The sequence below is a fragment of the Syngnathus scovelli genome, chromosome 21 (assembly GCF_024217435.2).
Source record: "Syngnathus scovelli strain Florida chromosome 21, RoL_Ssco_1.2, whole genome shotgun sequence".
NCBI classification, from domain to species: domain Eukaryota; kingdom Metazoa; phylum Chordata; class Actinopteri; order Syngnathiformes; family Syngnathidae; genus Syngnathus; species Syngnathus scovelli.
This window is the reverse complement of record NC_090867.1, coordinates 4,997,354-5,015,409: the sequence shown is the minus strand read 5'-3', so window position 1 is coordinate 5,015,409 and position 18,056 is coordinate 4,997,354. Positions and strand designations below refer to the sequence as shown.

Here is an 18,056-nt window from a genome sequence, read left to right as displayed (position 1 = left end):
CAAAACAACATCTGCACGTTGAGTCCACAAATGCACGACTTGACTTTTTGCGCCGCGACATCCATTAACCCTTAAAATGTGTGACCTTTTGGAAGCGTCTGGCCTCTGAACTGAGGACAATTGAGCTAGTCAACCCCTAAATAACTTGGTCGCCTCATCTCGATCACATTAAATTTTGAAGCTGCTCCCCATGTAATAAAGTTGGAATTGATTGCACAGGAAGCCTGCAGCTGCTTAAAAGCAATAATGCATCTATTCACAATCCGAAAGGCACCTTTGACCCTAAACTGAGTGACCATGAATTTATAGTTGAACACACGCTCCACGGTATAAATATTGGGACTCCATGCCTAAATTTTAGAACTGAAAAAGCCTTATGGAAAAATAAATAAATAAATAAAATTAAAAGTCTTGTACAAACAGGAATAGTCCAGTTGCTTTGATTGAACCTTTTTAGACCATAAGCAATAATAAGAGAGTTAATTGATGAGCTAAGATGGAGCTTGAGTGGGGAAAGTAATGATTTTAATTAAGGTATTTTTTTCATTTGTGCAGACACTCCGGAAAGGCTCGGTCAAGAGGTATTTTGCTTATTTACATTACAATACTGTCACCTTGTGGCCATCATGTAGCATTACAACTTATTTTAATTTTTGTACGGAAACCCCATTGCGACGAATTACACGGCTTTGACTTTTTTTTATATATATTGTTTTTTAATTGACGGTTTTTTTTACCTATATTTACTACCTGTTGCTCACATTGTTAACTATTATTGACTCAAAGGATTAGACAAAGTATTTACAGCTACGAAGCTCGAAGACGTCCGGAAAAAAGCAATCGTTTTCGAATGTTCGATAGATACATTTTTGTTATAAAAGGTGATAATCAATTGTGTGAGGTTCGCAGGAGCGTTTGAACAGCTATAAAAATGCTTGGCCAAATTGTTAAACTTGATGTAAATATATATATATACTATATATATAGTATACTCAATGTGCGTCTTCACCCGCGCCGCTGGTGTAGTGGTATCATGCAAGATTCCCATTCTTGCGACCCGGGTTCGATTCCCGGGCGGCGCACGTTTTTTTTTTTTTCTTCTACCTACGCCAGGGATGTCAAAGTCAAACACACCGAGGGCCAAAAAAACAAATTTGCTACAAGCCGATGGCCGGACTGGTTCAATGTTTATTAAAATATATCGGAATGATTGCACATAGCCTATTGAACTAAGACCTAACTCAGTGTACATTATTTAATGATTAAATGAATATGGCAATATTTTGTTATGGCTCTGTCAGTAACTTCAAGGGAAAATATTTTCAACAGCCAAACAGCAAAAAATTAAATTGTTTTAAAAACAAAATGTGTTTCTTAATATCAAGATAAATGCATAAATAAAAGTGCATGCATTATAAACTGAAAGTTTATTATTGTGCTGCTCTATGATCTACCGATCATTGCTTTCAAATCGTAAAATAAAAAAATAATCAAATCAGTTGTATTCTTTCTCATGGCTCTTATCTGCAATTTTCCCTTGGTCCATTCAACTGAAAAATAAATATAAATAAATAAAATTAAAAAATTTACGGCACACAGACAAAACAATACTTTCTTCAAAGAAAAACCACGTCTTGTAGAAACAAATGTAAAAATGTAACCGAATTAAAAAACGGAAAATACGTTACTGTTCTGTGATGCTCACTTGTCTGAGGCTGAGCTTGTCTCATCTTTTGTACAAGTTCATCAATGTTCGGGGTTAGGCTCTGATTCTCAAAACCCGTTTTTGATCAACTCTCCTTCTGCAAAGGGCCGGGCTGATTTTGCTGATTTCGCGGGCCGTAACTCTGACATATGTGACCTACGCCTTTTATTGATCGTTTTTTGTCTACATTTTAGACCTGCATTTGACATGTTTAAAAATCCCCATAACATTTACTGTTAACTCTATTCTCACTACCCACCACAACCCCCACCCACCCAAAAATGTTCTGCAGAATCGTCATCTTTGAAGCGTGTCGTCTTCTGTGTCGCAACTGCGTGTGCGTAATCCATCATCAAGACGCTACTAACACACATACTAAACGTAATTGTTAAAGCGTTAAACTTTACATTTATTCATTTAAAATGCATTCCAAATATGCACCGCACATTGTGAGGTAATCATGTGTGATAGTAACGAGCATTGCCTGGTAACGACGCTGACAGCCCAAACAAGCCAGTCCAAATGTCCGAGTCTCCGAGCTCGCCAGCCCGACAGCCGGCGTGTGACAATGCGGACGAACCGTGTGGCATGTGCCCGTCCTGCCTCTTTCTCGTCTCCAGAACAAACGAGTCCTCGCCTAGGTCGCTGAACCTGTGGAAGATCTCTGACGAGTCCCGCCGGAGTTTTATTGTGGGGATCCTGTTGCGGTGCAGGAGCGTGCCTGTGCTGGAGAACATCCAAAACTCGCTGCGCCTCACCTCCTGGGACTTGCTCAGCTACGCGCCCAGCAAGGGCAATACTTTGCCGGAGCTTTACGCGCGGCTAGACCGCAAGACGCGCCCGGCGCCCTTGATCCGGGAGATCTGGAAATGGTTCAACGAAAGTCCGGAATGGGTCCAGACACGCTACCTTTGTCTGTTGCTGCTACGGTGCGACCCGGAACTGCTAAGTATAGCCAAGAATCTCATCAGTGTGGTGATGACCAGGCTCCGGCGAGAGCTGGACGGTAAGATTTAAAAACAAAAATATGACCTAGTATGACCTGAGTATTGAGTACTTGTCGAGGTTGCCGATAACAGTACTCGAGACAAAAATACCTATATGACATTGAGTCCTCTTTTGCAGTAGATACTTTAATAAAAATCAGCTAAAGCCACATGCTGCTTCACAGAAGACATTATAATCCAGTTATTGTTTTTCTGGTGTGTTTTACAGAGCAGAGTTGCACAAGTACACAACTAAACCCAGCCAGCAGAGATGAGTCCAAAAAAGATGCATTCTTTCCCGTCCTTCCGGTCCTACCTGCAATCTCAAGGTTTTTGTTCGGGCTCAACAGAAACCGAGACTTCATCAGCAAACTTCCCTCTGATTTGTCCAAGAGGATTTTGGGTACATTTACAAATAGCACCCTCACGTTTTATGTTTTGATTTGTCCTCAATATGCTCAGCTTCATCTAGAAAAGTATCTTTGCATTTAATCATAATAACATATTTGGAATTAATTTCTTTGGAAAATGACGATTATCATTTTGTTAGTGGTTGCTAGTACGGAGTTTACAAAGTGCCGTTTGTTTGGTCACTTGTTGCTCAGCAATTTGTTTCTTCACTTGTTAGAGGTCATGGGGCACAATTTTGTTGTGTCACTTGTTGCTAAGTAGCGTTCACAGAGCACTTGCTGTGCCATCATCATCATCATCATTGGTGAGGAAGATTGTAAATAGACTTCAGATGGGTGTGGTGTCTCACCTAAAGTCAGATTGGATTATATGTGGATGTTGTATGTGGAGTCAGGGCTGCTCGACGAGACGATGCTGAAGCGCTGCATGAGGGTATGCAAGACCTGGAAGCAACGGGCAGGTGAGACCATGGAGGAGATACGCTTCAGGAAACTCTATCAGGAGCAGGTGGAGGCCATGATGAAGGTTGGTGAGGTGGCGCTACTGATGATCATACGGTTTTTGGTGTTGTTGACGGGAGAGGGGTTTGTTTTTAGCGCTACAAAGGTGTTCAAATGGTCAATCCTTCCTACGCGAGGATGGTGGACGTCGCGGTGCCGGCCGAGGAACATGAGAGCGGGAAAGTGAAGTCAACACACGTAAGTCCGATCGGCCGGCTTGTGCGTTGGCAGGAATCCAAATAAATTTGTGGTTTTTTAGATGTGGCCCTTTGAATCGGCCTACGCCAACATCCGAACCAAGACGGTGCGGATGGAGGAGCGCAATATTTACTGCGGCCCGTATTTCACCTCTGTGCTGATTGACACGTAAGTATCTAACAGATGAACTTTATTTTGACCACCTGACCATGTCACGATGGTGTGTTTAATTTTTCAGCGAGGATCCCCACCGTGTGGTAGATTACAAGGGCGGGCCCATGCTAAGCACGGCGTCCAAGGACCGCGCCGTGCGGCTGTTGTACGTGGGGGCCGCGACCAAGCAGGTGGGGCTGATGAAGGGCCACGTGGGCAGCATCCGTGTTGTCCTGCTATGCCCTGAGCGCCAATTGGTCATCACGGCCAGCTGCGACACCAGCATCAGGTAGGCGAGAAGATGTCCGCTCCTGTCAATCAATGTCATTTACCATTGATGTGTTGTAGGTGTTGGAGCGTAAGGACGGACCAATGTGTGTTGGTGCTTTATGGTCACTCCAGTATGATCAACTGCCTTGACATCCATGCCGATAGACTTGTGTCAGGTGCCAAGGATTGCACGGCCAAAGGTAGAATCTGATCAAATAGCCATGATGTGGCGTCCCTCAAGGGTCAATCCTTCGTCCCCTTTTGTTCAGCCCTTGAGTCAAATGGAGTTGCATTTGGGAAAAACAGATACATTCCTGTGTCCCCATCTTTGTGCTCTTGTTCACCCTCCCAGTGTGGAGTCTCCAGACAGAGAAGCACCTAGAGGACTTTAACTTTAAGCACCGCAGTTCTGTGCGCTGCGTGAAGATCAACGCCACCGCCGTGTTCAGTAGCTGCGACCGAGGCGTCGTCAAGCTATGGGACGCTGAGAATGCTTCGTTGCTCAGGGTGAGAGTCTTCTTGGCAACTTTCCGAAGCTCGTTCATGCTAATTTGCGCTGGGTGTTAGGTGATCGACGCCCACAGCAGCGCCGTCCGATGTATGTTTGTGGACGAGTGGCACCTCCTGTCCGCCGACACCAACGGTCAGGTGATGGCCTGGAGCAGCCGATGTGAAACCAAAGGATGCCTCATGACCGTCAGTCATCCAAAGTAAGCTCTGACCAGGCAGAAGTTTTCAATCTAATATTACGATTTGAAACTCCTGTGACTGATTGGCGATTTCTACAGGGAGGTCAAATCTCTGACCCTGGCTTATCTTCGAGTGGTCACGGGCTGCGTGGATGGAAAGATCCGCATCTTCAACTTTCTGACAGGAGACTGCCTGAGGACCATCGTGGTGGAGGCCGAGACTACCGGTCGCATGCTTTCGCTGCACTTCTGCGAGAACAAGTTATAACCTCAGCCTCACTGACCATCACGTAGGTTGTAAACACCATTTTGAAGTCTTCTTCTACTTTAGCATTTTAGTCAACGCGACGAGCTGTGTGAAGCTCTACCAGTTTGCCAAAGTTTTCTGGGATTACGAGGAGCCGGCGGACGAGGCGAGTTCTGCTTCGATCAAAATGCCACCGCCCAAACTGAACCCTCTCTCCACCTCTGCCAAGCCAAAGCACGTGACTACAGAAGAAGGTGAGTGACTGTCGGGTTTTATCCGCTCAGCACAATCTTCTAATTGTTCTTGTTTTCGTGCAGTCACACAGAAATTGAAAAGCCTGCTTCAACCTTTGACGCCCAACATCAGCCAGCGTTCACGCCACGTGAGCCAGATAAGCAGCCACCGCTCAGAGGACAGCCCGCCACATTGCCAACGCCGCCGACCTTTGACATCCGTCCGGAACCCGCCGCGGGCTGTCAGTCAAGGTTTCACCACCAGACTTCCCCAAGTGATAAGAAATCGTGCAACAAGCAGGAATACATTGTGAAGGTTTGTTATGTAGCTTCGAGCAACATTTTCAGTTCTGATTCCTCAAAATTATTGGTCTTTATTTGGTGGATGGAAAATCAATCATCTTCTGATCTTGAATATTATTGGAATTTCTAAATATTTCATATTTTCTAAATACCTGATTGTCAGTAGTCACATGCCCGCGCAATAATCTATTGTAATTTCATCAAGTCCACTAGAGGTCAGTATAGTATCGTTGAATGCTACATTTTTTTATGCTGATTATTTTATACGCTTCACTTTTTTTTTTCCATATTCCCCCCCATTATCATTCCATTCAAGCATTTCTGCTGTGGTATCCATTCCCATTTTCATGGGTAGTTGAGATAGAAAGCCAGCAATTCCAAATAATTTATAATCATTAGTCTCGGTCAACGAGCTCCCACCATCTGAACCACAAAGTTCTCAGTCATTCCTTACAAGTCATTCCTGTTCAGCTTCTGGTGGAAGATGAAGTGAAGTCATCATCAGAGGGATGGGGCGACCTATACCCCACCCTCCCCTCCCTCTCCACCATACTGCCCTCTTGGCCCACTGCCTCCGGGGCGTCATTAGACTTGAGGATCAAGGGTGGAAGGCCCCCACAACCCCCTTTGCATTGACAGCATCGGAACAGCTGGGAACAACAAAGAATGAAGGTATAAAGGCTCTTGTCCGTGGATAATAGAGTGCAAAATCCTAGTAAGAAAAGAAGGCTCTGGTTTTATGTATGCATGAGGCAAAAGTTTGACAGAATTGACAGGTGAGGTCTTAAGGGTCACAGGATCAAAAAAGGACTGTTTCTGTCCTCGTCTTCAAAGGCGTCGTACATTTGCATCACAGTTCATTTGTCAAATTAATTGTTCCCCACGTTTTTGGTCACGCTGTGTCAGTGGCAAGCTTTGACCAACAAATCTCTTGTCAAGTCAGCACGCATTTGAAGGCGGCATTTGTCAGGGTCAGCAGGTTGCATCTGAAGGCTTCGTTTTTAGCCCACACCTAATTTTGAAGAAGGCTGCATCAGAAGGCAAAATATTACTAAACACGTGACTTTGCAGATTTCATTACGCCCCAGCTTGAAGTGTCTTTTATACATTGTCCACCAGGGGTCCAGCTTTAGCTACAGCTTGACCTCCGCAGGCCTTAAAGCCTTGACTCCATTACCAAGTCTGATAACTCTATTTGCATTTTTCGACAGATCGACTGAAGCATAACCTTGGAATCAGTTTCAATGTTGTCACTATATGCTTTTTATTGTGTAACAACGGGCCCGTGTGAAAGGGTTCATTATGGGGGCGTCATTGGCCAAAAGCTCCAGACGCATGGCGACCAATGTTAAGTAGTCATAATTTCACTATTTTCTCACGCGTAAATGCGGAGACGTGAGAGTCAAAGGGCAGCTGCGTAAAACTTCACCGTGCAGAGGTCATTTGGTGCAGTTGGTGGAGGGGCGGGGGGTGCTGTTGTGGAACAAGAAGGCGATTCATGGAGAGTGAGTGGACTTCCTCAAGCGTGGTGACATTTCATGTGTCACCTCTTTGGAGTTTAAACGCCATTGCTAATGCTGAAGAACGATAAATGAGCTAACACTTAGCTTATCTGACCAACTTGGGCTGGCTGATTTTTATTTGTAATGTTAACCCCATTCACTTGTTGAATAAGTAAATAGCTGACATTTTTTAATGTGTTTCCCTTTCTCTGTTGTGCTTTATTCCTCTTTAAAAGCTTTACAAGTTGTATCCCTGACATTTAAAATGTACAAACGTAATCTAACAATAAAATAAGCTATCAATCTGCATTGCTCACCTGGTCTGTTTTTAGAAATTTCTCTCATGCTTTTTTATTCTTAAGTTATGAACAAGGAGAAATATTTATTTGGAAGCACATACCACAGGGTCAAAGGTCAACATGTCGATAAATCTCTGCTTTTACAATATTGAAACTGGGCACCATGTCTGAAGTGTTCCACATGATTGATTGAATAAAGTGGATTAATAATTCTTATAAAATTCCACACCCATAAATCCAAATTTAGTCACTCAAATTAATTCATTCATGTATATTAGTTATTTTGTTGCTTTGTCATCTCTAAATTTAAATAGTAATGTTCATTAAGGATTGTTTAAAAAAAAAAAAAAAAAAAGTGGCGCAATGTGGGAGTTAACGCCAGTTTGCGACGACGACGCTTTCACGTCGCCATGGAAACGAAGGCAGTGTGGGTCGCGCCGAAAGTGACGTCACACAGCCGAAAACATGGCCGACAAAGTTTCCTACAAAGGACACGTGAACTTCAATATATTTTTGATCATTTTCAGGTTGGTATTCTTTCCAAATTATTGGCATTCTTTCCAAATTACACAGCATATTTTCTATACATTGTTACTTTGTGTTTTAATGCCAAGTTAATGCTCAATCACCACAACCTGGAACAAAAAACTGAATGATACCTGACAGGTTAGCATAAGGCTATTTCCTTTGGTGTCAAAGTTCGTTACAATTTTTGTATTATGATTTTTGTGTTTGATTGTTTATTTGTTTACAGATTGGTAGAAGACAAAGACAACACGAAAAGAGAGATACAAGCCAGGTAAGGTTGACTCCACCTTTTATTGTTTTGAAGTTGCTTCTATGTACAGTATGTGAAAATTACAAATGTTAAAATGCTTCATCAATCATTTTTGCTGTAAAAGATGGGCATCAGATATTTAGTGACCCACTAAAAAAATACACAAGCTATAATTATTGCATAATACAATTTTGATCTTATAAAATCCAAGTTCAATTTCTAAAACGGTGACTTTATTCTCACAATATTGCAACTTTTGTTTGAAAAAAATAAATAAAAGATAGGGGTAGGGGAAAAAAGCATAGAGGCTTTTCTCAACTTTTTTTAAGGACTTGTCTTTTTTAGTATTAGTTGATTTGTCCCAAAACTCTAATTCTTGCACACATTCGGGGTCGGAGGTGTCGGACATTCTCAATAAATGACGCAGTGCCGTACATCTGTTTGGCACCGACTGACGTGCGAGCCTTTTGTAAGGTGTCAACTGATTTACATGATGGAGTTCATTGCGGTGAACAATATTTATTAGGGATTCCAGCTCTGAAAGCCAGTTTCACTTAGTAGCGTGAAATTTGGTAGGCATGTCTTTCATGGGTTGCTCAGTCTCACGGAGCTGCCATTTTGGTATAAAACCGTCAATTTAATATGATTTTTCCACTGGTCCCAAATGTATCATCTAAATTTGACATCGAAACAAAAACTGGCCAGTTACCTTAATTTTTATCAATTTTCTTACATGCAACTTTCCCCCTAATATTTTTTAAAATTGTTCTACAGTAAAAAAAAAAAAAAAAAGGTTGACAAAATAACCCCCCACGCACAGGGGAAAAAAGGCGAGTAATGTGCAAATTTGTGTACAAAACTATCCAATATTGAGCAGAACACATTTACGATTCTCATCGGGGTAGTAAATAATAATAATAAAAAAAATGTCAGGTGAGATAAAAAATAAGTGATACTGGTGCAGCTGCAGTTGTAATGCATACGAGCATTTAAAACGGCTCTCTGCTTAGAATGCTGCTTTTCTTCAACAGTAAAAGTGCAAAGTAGGAATGACAAGGCTAGAATTACCATTCCCAAACGTTGGATAAAATCAAGTCTGAATCGACAAACAAATTCAGGACTTTATGGATTTCAAGCGAGGAGATTCCAGGAGCGTTTTAGGGAGAGCGCTTTCCCAAACACAGGAAATCCGACACCCTGTGATAGTCTGGAAACATCTTTTCATTCCCCGAGTGTTTGTATAGCGAGCGTCCCGACGAGGCCACATCAGACGGCGGTTTCTCTGCAGATTGAGAGTTGTGGTTTGCCGCCCTTCAGTAGAGCTTCATGTGCTTTGAATTAACTGCACAAACGAATTTAAAAAAACGACTCCGACAGCTTGAGAAATTGTCGATTTGATCATCATTACTGCAATGACACGGTAGGTGATCACCAAAGTTGACATCGGAGGACGTCATGTGAAAAGTACAGTTGAGTACATGTCATTTTGAAATAAAAGATGTATGCAAAAAAATGGTTATTTCTGAAATCAGTTGTATTGTTTGCTGTTTTAAACCTCTGTGCTAAAGATGATCAGTCATTTAATCACACCTCCATTCACCAATTCAACATCATACATTTTACTAGCTTACAATTGTGTGCGACGTGTAAAACACACTTGACACTTCGAAAACGAGGTAAGTCAGGTAGTTTTTTTTTTTTTTTTTTTTTACTAAGGTACGTTTTTTTATTACTGTACTTACAAACACTTGACACTTCGAAAATCAGGTACGTTTTTTTACTAAGGTAAGTTTTTTATTATAATGTACTTTGTTTCAGCTGTTTTTTTTAAGTGCCCAATAAATAAAGTGGAATTGAGTTGAAGTGAGATTCCATTTTAAAAGCTGGACTGTGCTTGCATTCCATCTCTCCCCCTCGCCAAATCCTGCTAAAGGATTGTAATTAACAGCTGTTGTCCAATTTTCCTGCCACATAAAAGAGTCATAAAGGATGCGGTTATCACGCTCAGGAATGCTATGAAATCAGTGCAGAATGGTTGCAGCGATTGGACGTTTTCCCGCCGGCAGTGTCTAATGGTTTTGTAGTGATACATTAGTCCGTCACATCCCGTGGGAGCCCACCCCAGATCCCCTCGCCGATCCTGCACAAAACAAATGGCAATTTTGCGACAGCGGGACACAAGGCTTCATCCTGCCCCCATCCATTAACCCCTATCACAAAGCGCCCACACGCTGCATTCGGCGTTTGTCGGCGTCCCGCTGACAGACAGGAAGACAGAGCGCAGAAGGAAGGTAGGAGAAGTTTAGGGCGGGAGGGAAGCGGTGACAGAAAATGATAAGGAGGCGTGCAGAGGAGAGCTTTGAAGAATGAAGCTGCCATCGCAAGTGCCAGACGTTCTCAGACGGGACATTGCTTATCCTGGAACAACAAGACAAAAATATTTGAGGACGTTAACCCAAAGACCAGAATGTGCCGAAGGAAGGTGAAACCAACAACTCAAGAGACAAGAATCTGACTTGACTTGAAGTCAGTGTCGTACTAGGGTAGGCCAGTTCCTAGTCCAAGGTCAAGTCATTTAGCTTCTGACCACTAACATGACAGTGATTGGGTGATATTTTTACCTGTTTGTCCAAAGGTCCTTGGCGTATCGATCAAAACAAAACAGGAAGAAAGATGAGCCGTCATCCCGACGCATTTGTGTCAGACGGCGTCCGGCGTGTCGCTGTAATCTATGAGAGCACTTTAGGTGTGTGACGTGAAGGGGCATCCATCACCCCACCCCAAACCCCCACTGCCACTCGATCCGGTGGCACGGCAGTCCCGCCGGAAGAATTTCAATGCGATGCATCACGATGGATGCGGTCGCTCGCAACTAATTCATCATGTCTGCTTTGCATTTTGGGAGGACAAAAGGTGTCTTTGCCAAATGTTTCAGGCTGTCAACAAAACGTAGCACTGAAGTCGGATTGAAAAAAAAAAAACGAGGATTCCATTGTATTCCACTCTCAGGGAGAAATTGATCCCAAGATATGACCTTGGGAAGAAGGGTTGGACATGGACTAGACAATTTAGTTGTTTCAGAATCTCAATATCGCAGACAAAGGCGTCTTTTTGAATCACGTCACGTCTATTTTTTTGTTTGTGAGATGATAAAACCTTGACCTCTCATTGGCTGTTTTGTCATCATGGTAGTAAATTCAGTTCATCTTGTGGATTCCAGTTGAATCGATGTATTGTTGTCCGCAGGCTTTCCGATTCGTCTCTTCTAATTCAACGGAATGATCGGGGTCCGCGGTTTTTCCGATTGAATTTTGAACAACGTTGGGAGTCGGTTATGGTTGTTGCTGGTTTAGGTTAGGGTTAGGGTTCAGTTTAGGTATTATTAGCTTTTCACAAAAGGATAAAGAAAAACTATTCTAGGTAAAGACAAGATTTGGATGACTGGCACTCTTGAATATCTGCAAGAAATCAAGTTAGCAAGCAGTAGGAAAAGCACTGGTAGCGCTTAATTGAAAGTGTAGCGCTCTCGGGAGAGAAAAGGCGGCGTGCCAAACGCAAATCCGCTTGGCACTAAAAGACGGAGCAGTTAGGGAATCTTTAACGGGCCGCAATCCATTACAGCAAGCCATAAACGTCGCTGGGAATACACACATCATGGCAGAGTGGAATGTGAGCGCACTCTTCCTCCAAACTCATCCTCCTTTATGCGACCATAAGACAGACTTTTATGATGACTTTGTAGAAGTTGCTCAAAGTAAAGCTCAGACTACTTTTATGAGCGTTGAAGTTGTTTGAATGCTGTTGTTTCATTCGTGATGATGGCAACACACTGCTTGCAGTCCTCACAAGTGGATGTGATGCCGTCTAATTGAATTTTGCTCAAGATTCATCTAAAAATGTCTGGTTTTGTTTAGAGGGTAAAAATAAATAAAATGAGAATCACTAGGAAAAGGAGATGCGTGTATAAATAAAATGAAATGGGGAAAAAAAAGGCCTTTTATTTTCTACGAATTAAATAACAGTAAATAAATGGAAATATAATAAAATTTCATTTATTTTATGTTGGATGATATAAAATCAGAAAATTTCAAAACTACTGCTAATACTGTTTTTGTTAGTGTGTTTTTTAAAAATACTTCCGTTTTTCTGAGGGTAAATGTGAAATTTGTAGATATCTGCTTTTTTTTTATATTGGACAGCAAAATTTCCATTAGACAAAGCGAAACAGTCACTCTGCTGAGCTGTGTTTTTAGCTGGTGTATAAAATAGACGGCATATAGCCAAGCCATTTGTCTGCTGCTCGTTAAGCTTTAATATTACATCATGTTTTTTAATAACAACTTTTGTGCCATTCATGAGGAGGAGGGATGGTAATGCATCAGCCGCATGCATGAATGAGCCGCCGGCTGCCGCTGCTTGATGAGCGATGCTTGGGCTTCTCGTGCATCCCATGTACAATGAAACAAACTGCCATTTTGCTAATGCTCTGCACGTGTGTGCTTGAGCTTGCGTGCGTGTGTGGCATTATTCATAATATTTTCCTGGCGGGGATGCCAACGCTCACAAAGAGCATATTTCAGCTTTTACAGGCACCTGGACATTGTCATGTAAAAGGTTACGCTTTGAAATAACCTGGAGCTGAAAGTATTAGCGCTGAGTCATGTGATGCTAAAGACCCTGCACTCCAAACATTTGCACTAGCTGGGTCTCCTCATCCTCACGTTGTCTCCAGATTGAGGTTTATCTCCTGCGTTTGTTGCTGGAGCAGAGCCAGGGTGTGAGGAACGTCCACTGAGATAAACATAACTTGGACGCTGACATCTTGTTTGTCAGCCGTGACCCAAAACGTCTTTGACACGTCTGAAGATGTTGACCATGTACGTACGGTTCAGGACGTTGTCGAAGAAAAAAAAAAAAAACACATTAAATTTCCAACGTTATAGATATCAGTGATAATGTCTTTATCCTCACTGTTGCCAGACAAACATTGATTATGTTCATTAAAATGCAATTTCTCATCTTTTAAATCTAATTTGAAAGGGACTTGGAACTGGACTGTGTGGGCCAGCTCACACAGACACCAAAAAAAAAGAATCCCGAGCTGGTCCATTAATCTCCATGTGTGTGTTGTCATCGCATTGCGTGCAGCGTATTAGAAATCGCTCTCCAATGTCGCTCGCCAGCCGAGTTGCTGATGGCTCGGGAATGATAAGTGGACGGGTAAAATCCGTGCCAGTAAAAAGACCCGCGACCGTTGCTGAGCATCCAGTTTCGCGACTTAAACTGCACTGTCACTGCACAGGTGCTGAGAGGCGGTCCCTAGAAAACAACTTTTCGATTGGACCCAAGATATCACAAGTCCTTAATAATAACGTTTTTCATCTCGCAGACTTGTTGTGCATCTGGAAAGTATTCACTGTGCTTCACTTTTTCCACATTTATAATGTTAGTCATATTTCAAAATGTATTAAATTCATTGTCTGAGAAATCACACGTACCATGAATTCCTGTATATCGCCAGCGTATCCAGCAAATTATAGCTTCAAGTCTTCTTTGTCTCATCAAACCACACAATTTTCTCTTCTGGTCTGAGAATCTTTCGGTGCCTTTGGCCAAACTCAAAGCGGACTGCAATGTGCTTCCGTCTAGCCACTCTACATTTCTAACTCCTGCACACTCGGCAGTCTCGTTTTCCTGTAGGCGTCCAAATACTTTTGTCGAATCATTGTATGCATTTTGTAATGTTTACATTTTTAAGCTACATTAGTCAGCGTTGAGGCTTTTTGTTTGCAGCGCTCAGTGACCTTGTTACCATGACGCCTATCTGCTTTTTTTGCACCCCCCCCCTCCCCTCCACTGATAAAAGACGCTTTCATCCCGTCCATTTTTTACGGCTGACTTTGCGGCGCTCTTCAGCTTCAAAGTGGCACCCTACACAATTGCCATTTAAGGGGTCATTTCTTTAGACGTTTGATGACTCAACACCAAACCCAAAACTCCAATAGCCACAAGATTTTTATTTTCAATTCAGCACCAGAAGCTAGTTTCACTTAGCAGTGTGAAATTTGATAGGCGTGTCTGTCTCAAAAGCTGCCCTAAGAAACTCTGGAAGTCTGCTGCTATTGAGACTAAGATGAACCTCCAGGTTGTTTGTTTATGAAAATTGAAAGTAGATTCTGTTCTTTGAGATTGTTGGAAAAATTCAGCACCCAATGCCAGTTATGGATTGAAATCAGTGATCAGAATCATCTCACAAAAAATTGTTTCTTGGTTACTGGAGTTAAACATTGTGTCTCATGACCCGTGACACTAATTTCAAATTTTTGGATGTTTGCCGTGTTTATATTAGGCTTCATTGTCATGGATGTGATGCCAACAAATAACTCCTCTACATGTTGATAAAAGCCAGGCGTAGCGTCGCTTTGGCAAACGTTCGTCCTTTGTGGGCGGAGACATGAGTGTTCTTTGCCAGCGTACATTATCACCAACCGAATTTCAGGTTTGGGGCTTCTCGTCCGAGCCAGACTTTTCCCGGAACGTCTGTCTTTCCATGTGGGAAAAGTTAGACTCACTTGAGACCGAAGGGATATTTGTTTTCACCTTCCGTCACGTTGACGGCGTGCCCATTTGGGACGGATCAGAGCGAGCCGTCACGTCTTCATACCGCTCGAGCGAGCACGTTTCTAGAAGTAAACACTTATGGATTCTTTTGCCCGGCCGTTTGGAAAGGATCTTCTCTGAAACATCTTGAGTTTTACTCAACACGCCGATTCCAGATGTGGCCTTTGTGCCGCCACTACTTAGGAGTTCTTGGTTGCGCTGTTTACACGGGCCGTGCCAGCTGGATCCAAGATTGTGGGCCACTGGTTTGTTTGAATTATCGAGGGAGAAAAAGCTTCTCTGAGGTCCGCTCTATCTTAAAAAACTGAAGTCTGCACCACTTTTGCCCTTTGAGGTCGGCTTGCATTTGAGACTTCAAGGCGTGGCCGTGATATTTACTAGATGGAAAATAAGGAACTTAACATTTAGATACTAATGTAAATCTTCTAAGAACATTCTTCTCATGTGAATGGATGGATGACAACAGATGCAATGGTGAGTCATTTATAGGTTATCCATTAATGAACATTGTCATACTAGTTGTCCCACCGGTTGGCGCTCGGCCTTCCCCCTTTTGATGTGTCCTCTCACCTCAGCCTGTCTACCCCTTGTTAGCTTAAGTGAATTCCACCAACCCAGACCTTCTTTTACAAGTCCGCTAAGAATTACAGCGGGCCGTAAACAGCCACTCATGCTGATCTTATGAGACAGCCCGTAAATGACTTATGAATGATGCCTCCGTGTGACGACTTGAATGGGTCGGCTTTGCTATCTTGTCATATGACATGTGACGATGACAAACATACAATTGTTGACGCTTGCCAACAGGAATAAGCTTGGCTAATGAGCCGCAGCCTGCTGCACCAAGTAGGCGAGTTCACCAAAATCCTATACCCTCCTAAATGTGTCTTGAAACCCTTGTTCAAACCCTAAGAACTGACCTTAAAAACATACCACTTCTTTGAATTGCTGTCTCTAATCAACAGGACATTTCAATAGTTTTCCAGTGTACTGTAAAAGATGTCATCTCTGAATTCCCATACAGAATGCTGGGCCACCAAACATGCATTTTCTCTCACTTGTCTGGCCCCCCAGGAGGTCCCTAATGGGCCTGAGGTCCCCTCCCATCTGTCCTCACAGTTCAGAGGCTAAAGCAGCAGAGAAACGGGACACCGCCACCCTTGCCAGCTTGCGGGCTCCAGAGAGGTAGACATGCGAAGGGTTAAACGGGGGCCAATGTGGCTTAAAGTCGATGAGTGGACGCTGATTGCGCTGCAGCCTCGTCCTGAAAACGTAACGCTGAGATGAGAGCTGCTCTCTCGGGACTCAGGCTTCCCTCTGAGGAGGCTACCAGGACCCCCGGACAGATGACAGCCTAACCTATCCCCCTGCCACCACAGAACTGATTAAAGGCCTGACTGCTACTTGAAGACCTTACCCACATTCCCTGGATGTTCCCTGCACACCACAGAAACACTTGCTTTATCTTCCATAACTACTAAAATCTAAATAGAAACCTTAAATATAAGCATGGGGGACATGCTTCATGTTAGTATTTACTCATGCGGGCTACTTTTTGCTACACTAAAATACAGAAAGTACAGATAAAAATATAAATAAATAGTCCAAATTAAAATGACTAGCGGTTTTGCGGGAAGAATAAAGAGAGCGCAGGGTGGGGGAGGAAATAGGATAGGAAGGAATCTTTGCGTCTCTGACGTTGTCATCACCTTGTTCTGATTGCATGTCATCGAGTTCGCTATCGAGTTACTGGAGACTCGCCTCCTATTCTTATTATTTTCATGGGAACTGAAGGACGGCACAGTCGAGGATGTTTATGTGGACGTTTAGCGGCTTTTATGTGGAGAGTCATGAATACAGCGAGGCTTTATGCGTTTCATATTGCCTGCGTGCATGCGTGCCAGCTGGAGAATGACGACTTGACGCCATTTGTTTTTTTTTAATCATATCTCTTCAGTCACGGCACTAACTCAGCACTTGCCATCACATAAAGACGGCGGCCAAAAGCTCCATTTGTTTTACTCGCTCCACTTGTAGCAATCGTCTCGTTTAACTGCCTTTTAATATATATTCTTTTAATTCCATACCCCGCTTAAGGATGCTGCTGAAATATGTATTTATGACTCCACAAAGATAAAACTGAAAAAGTAAGAGGACACCATCGGTTTATATTTTTGTACCTTTTATTTTATCACTTTTAAAGCTAGCTAAAGTTTCAAGATAAGGCTGAAAAGAATGGATATAAAATGGTTTTTAGCCCAAGTTCCAGCTTCAAAGTAATTGATATTAACAGCTACTTTTGTGTTTTTAATAGAACATTCATAGAGGTTCTGTCAGGTAGCTAATTAGCCAGCTCCCCTGCGTATCCTAGCAACCGATGCCGCAAACCCCGCTGAAGGCTCCTACTAACTCGTATATATCCCAGCATGCCTCGTCTCCTCACAACCTTCCACAATGGCGGCCTGGCAAGATGAAAAAAGATGCGGAGGGCCGACAGCAAGTCAACAAACTCGACTGGAGTGTCATCCCGCACTTTTTCTTTGTGCTTTCAAAGACGCCGAGTCACGTTTGACTTTTTCTTTTATTTTCCAGTCCAGTGATGCGGGATATTGGCCACACAAAGTTTCCTCATCGTTTCCTCGCTAACATTTACAATGATCGCGCCGCCATCTGCACCCGCCGCTGTCGTTCCTGCGGGCCCGCCCGCCGCCTCGTGACGCTAATGGCGCTTTAAATCAGCCCTCCGAGTTCATTACGAGGTGACGGTAACGCGTCGCCGCGACAACAAGTGGGGTGTGTGTGTGTGTGTGTGCGGGGGTTGTCATCGTCGGGGCAGATGGAGCGTATGGACGACAATGGCACCATTTTGTGCACCTGTAGTGTGACGGAGGACACGCTAGGATGAAAAAACGTCTGTGACATAGAGAGGGATGGCTAAATTAATCACACAAAAATGTCTGAAAACTTTCTCCTTTGAGTATCTTCAAGTTTAAAGTGTTTGGATATACCACAGTGCTTTTTTAGGGTTAGTGGTAGCTATGTTGGAATTTGTCCCAGTGGTTTTGGTCGCCTTCATGTTCTGATCGGTGACGACAAAAAGCACATTGTGTTGTTGTAGTTCATTTTCCATTGTGGCCTCCCGCATCACCCCCTACTGTGAT

The 18,056-nt window shown here is 43.1% G+C and overlaps 1 protein-coding gene, 1 long non-coding RNA gene and 1 other non-coding gene across 4 annotated transcripts; all 3 read left to right on the top strand.

Moving 5' to 3' along the window:
• Nucleotides 1-1,011: 1,011 nt before the first annotated feature.
• Nucleotides 1,012-1,082, top strand: trnag-ccc (transfer RNA glycine (anticodon CCC)). Its single transcript has one exon. It is a non-coding gene; the product is annotated as a tRNA-Gly (tRNA).
• A 658-nt stretch (nucleotides 1,083-1,740) lies between these two features.
• On the top strand, nucleotides 1,741-7,513 carry fbxw10 (F-box and WD repeat domain containing 10). 2 transcript variants are annotated; one of them, XM_049759280.2, is made up of 13 exons: nucleotides 1,741-2,711; nucleotides 2,921-3,094; nucleotides 3,497-3,627; nucleotides 3,699-3,800; nucleotides 3,862-3,968; nucleotides 4,039-4,242; nucleotides 4,302-4,423; nucleotides 4,576-4,730; nucleotides 4,791-4,933; nucleotides 5,012-5,173; nucleotides 5,244-5,413; nucleotides 5,477-5,708; nucleotides 6,167-7,513. In XM_049759280.2, exons 1-12 carry the CDS (start codon nucleotides 2,228-2,230, stop codon nucleotides 5,704-5,706), a joined length of 2,184 nt encoding a protein of 727 aa, XP_049615237.1. In that variant the 5' UTR covers nucleotides 1,741-2,227; the 3' UTR covers nucleotides 5,707-5,708; nucleotides 6,167-7,513. The 2 variants fall into 2 exon arrangements, with proteins under 2 accessions (XP_049615237.1, XP_049615236.1); XM_049759279.2 differs by having other exon boundaries at nucleotides 5,477-7,513.
• A 437-nt stretch (nucleotides 7,514-7,950) lies between these two features.
• Nucleotides 7,951-16,572, top strand: LOC125991216 (uncharacterized). The gene is made up of 3 exons (XR_007489215.1): nucleotides 7,951-8,023; nucleotides 8,251-8,295; nucleotides 15,970-16,572. It is a non-coding gene; the product is annotated as an uncharacterized lncRNA (long non-coding RNA).
• Nucleotides 16,573-18,056: the final 1,484 nt, after the last annotated feature.

Bases quoted from the DNA above. Each gene is read 5' to 3' on its own strand.
- fbxw10 (XM_049759280.2), top strand. From the start codon at position 2,228: ATGTCCGAGTCTCCGAGCTCGCCAGCCCGACAGCCGGCGTGTGACAAT. The intron at 3,969-4,038 runs GTAAGTATCTAA...TTAATTTTTCAG, and splicing joins ACCTCTGTGCTGATTGACAC to CGAGGATCCCCACCGTGTGG. The intron at 4,731-4,790 runs GTGAGAGTCTTC...GCTGGGTGTTAG, and splicing joins AGAATGCTTCGTTGCTCAGG to GTGATCGACGCCCACAGCAG.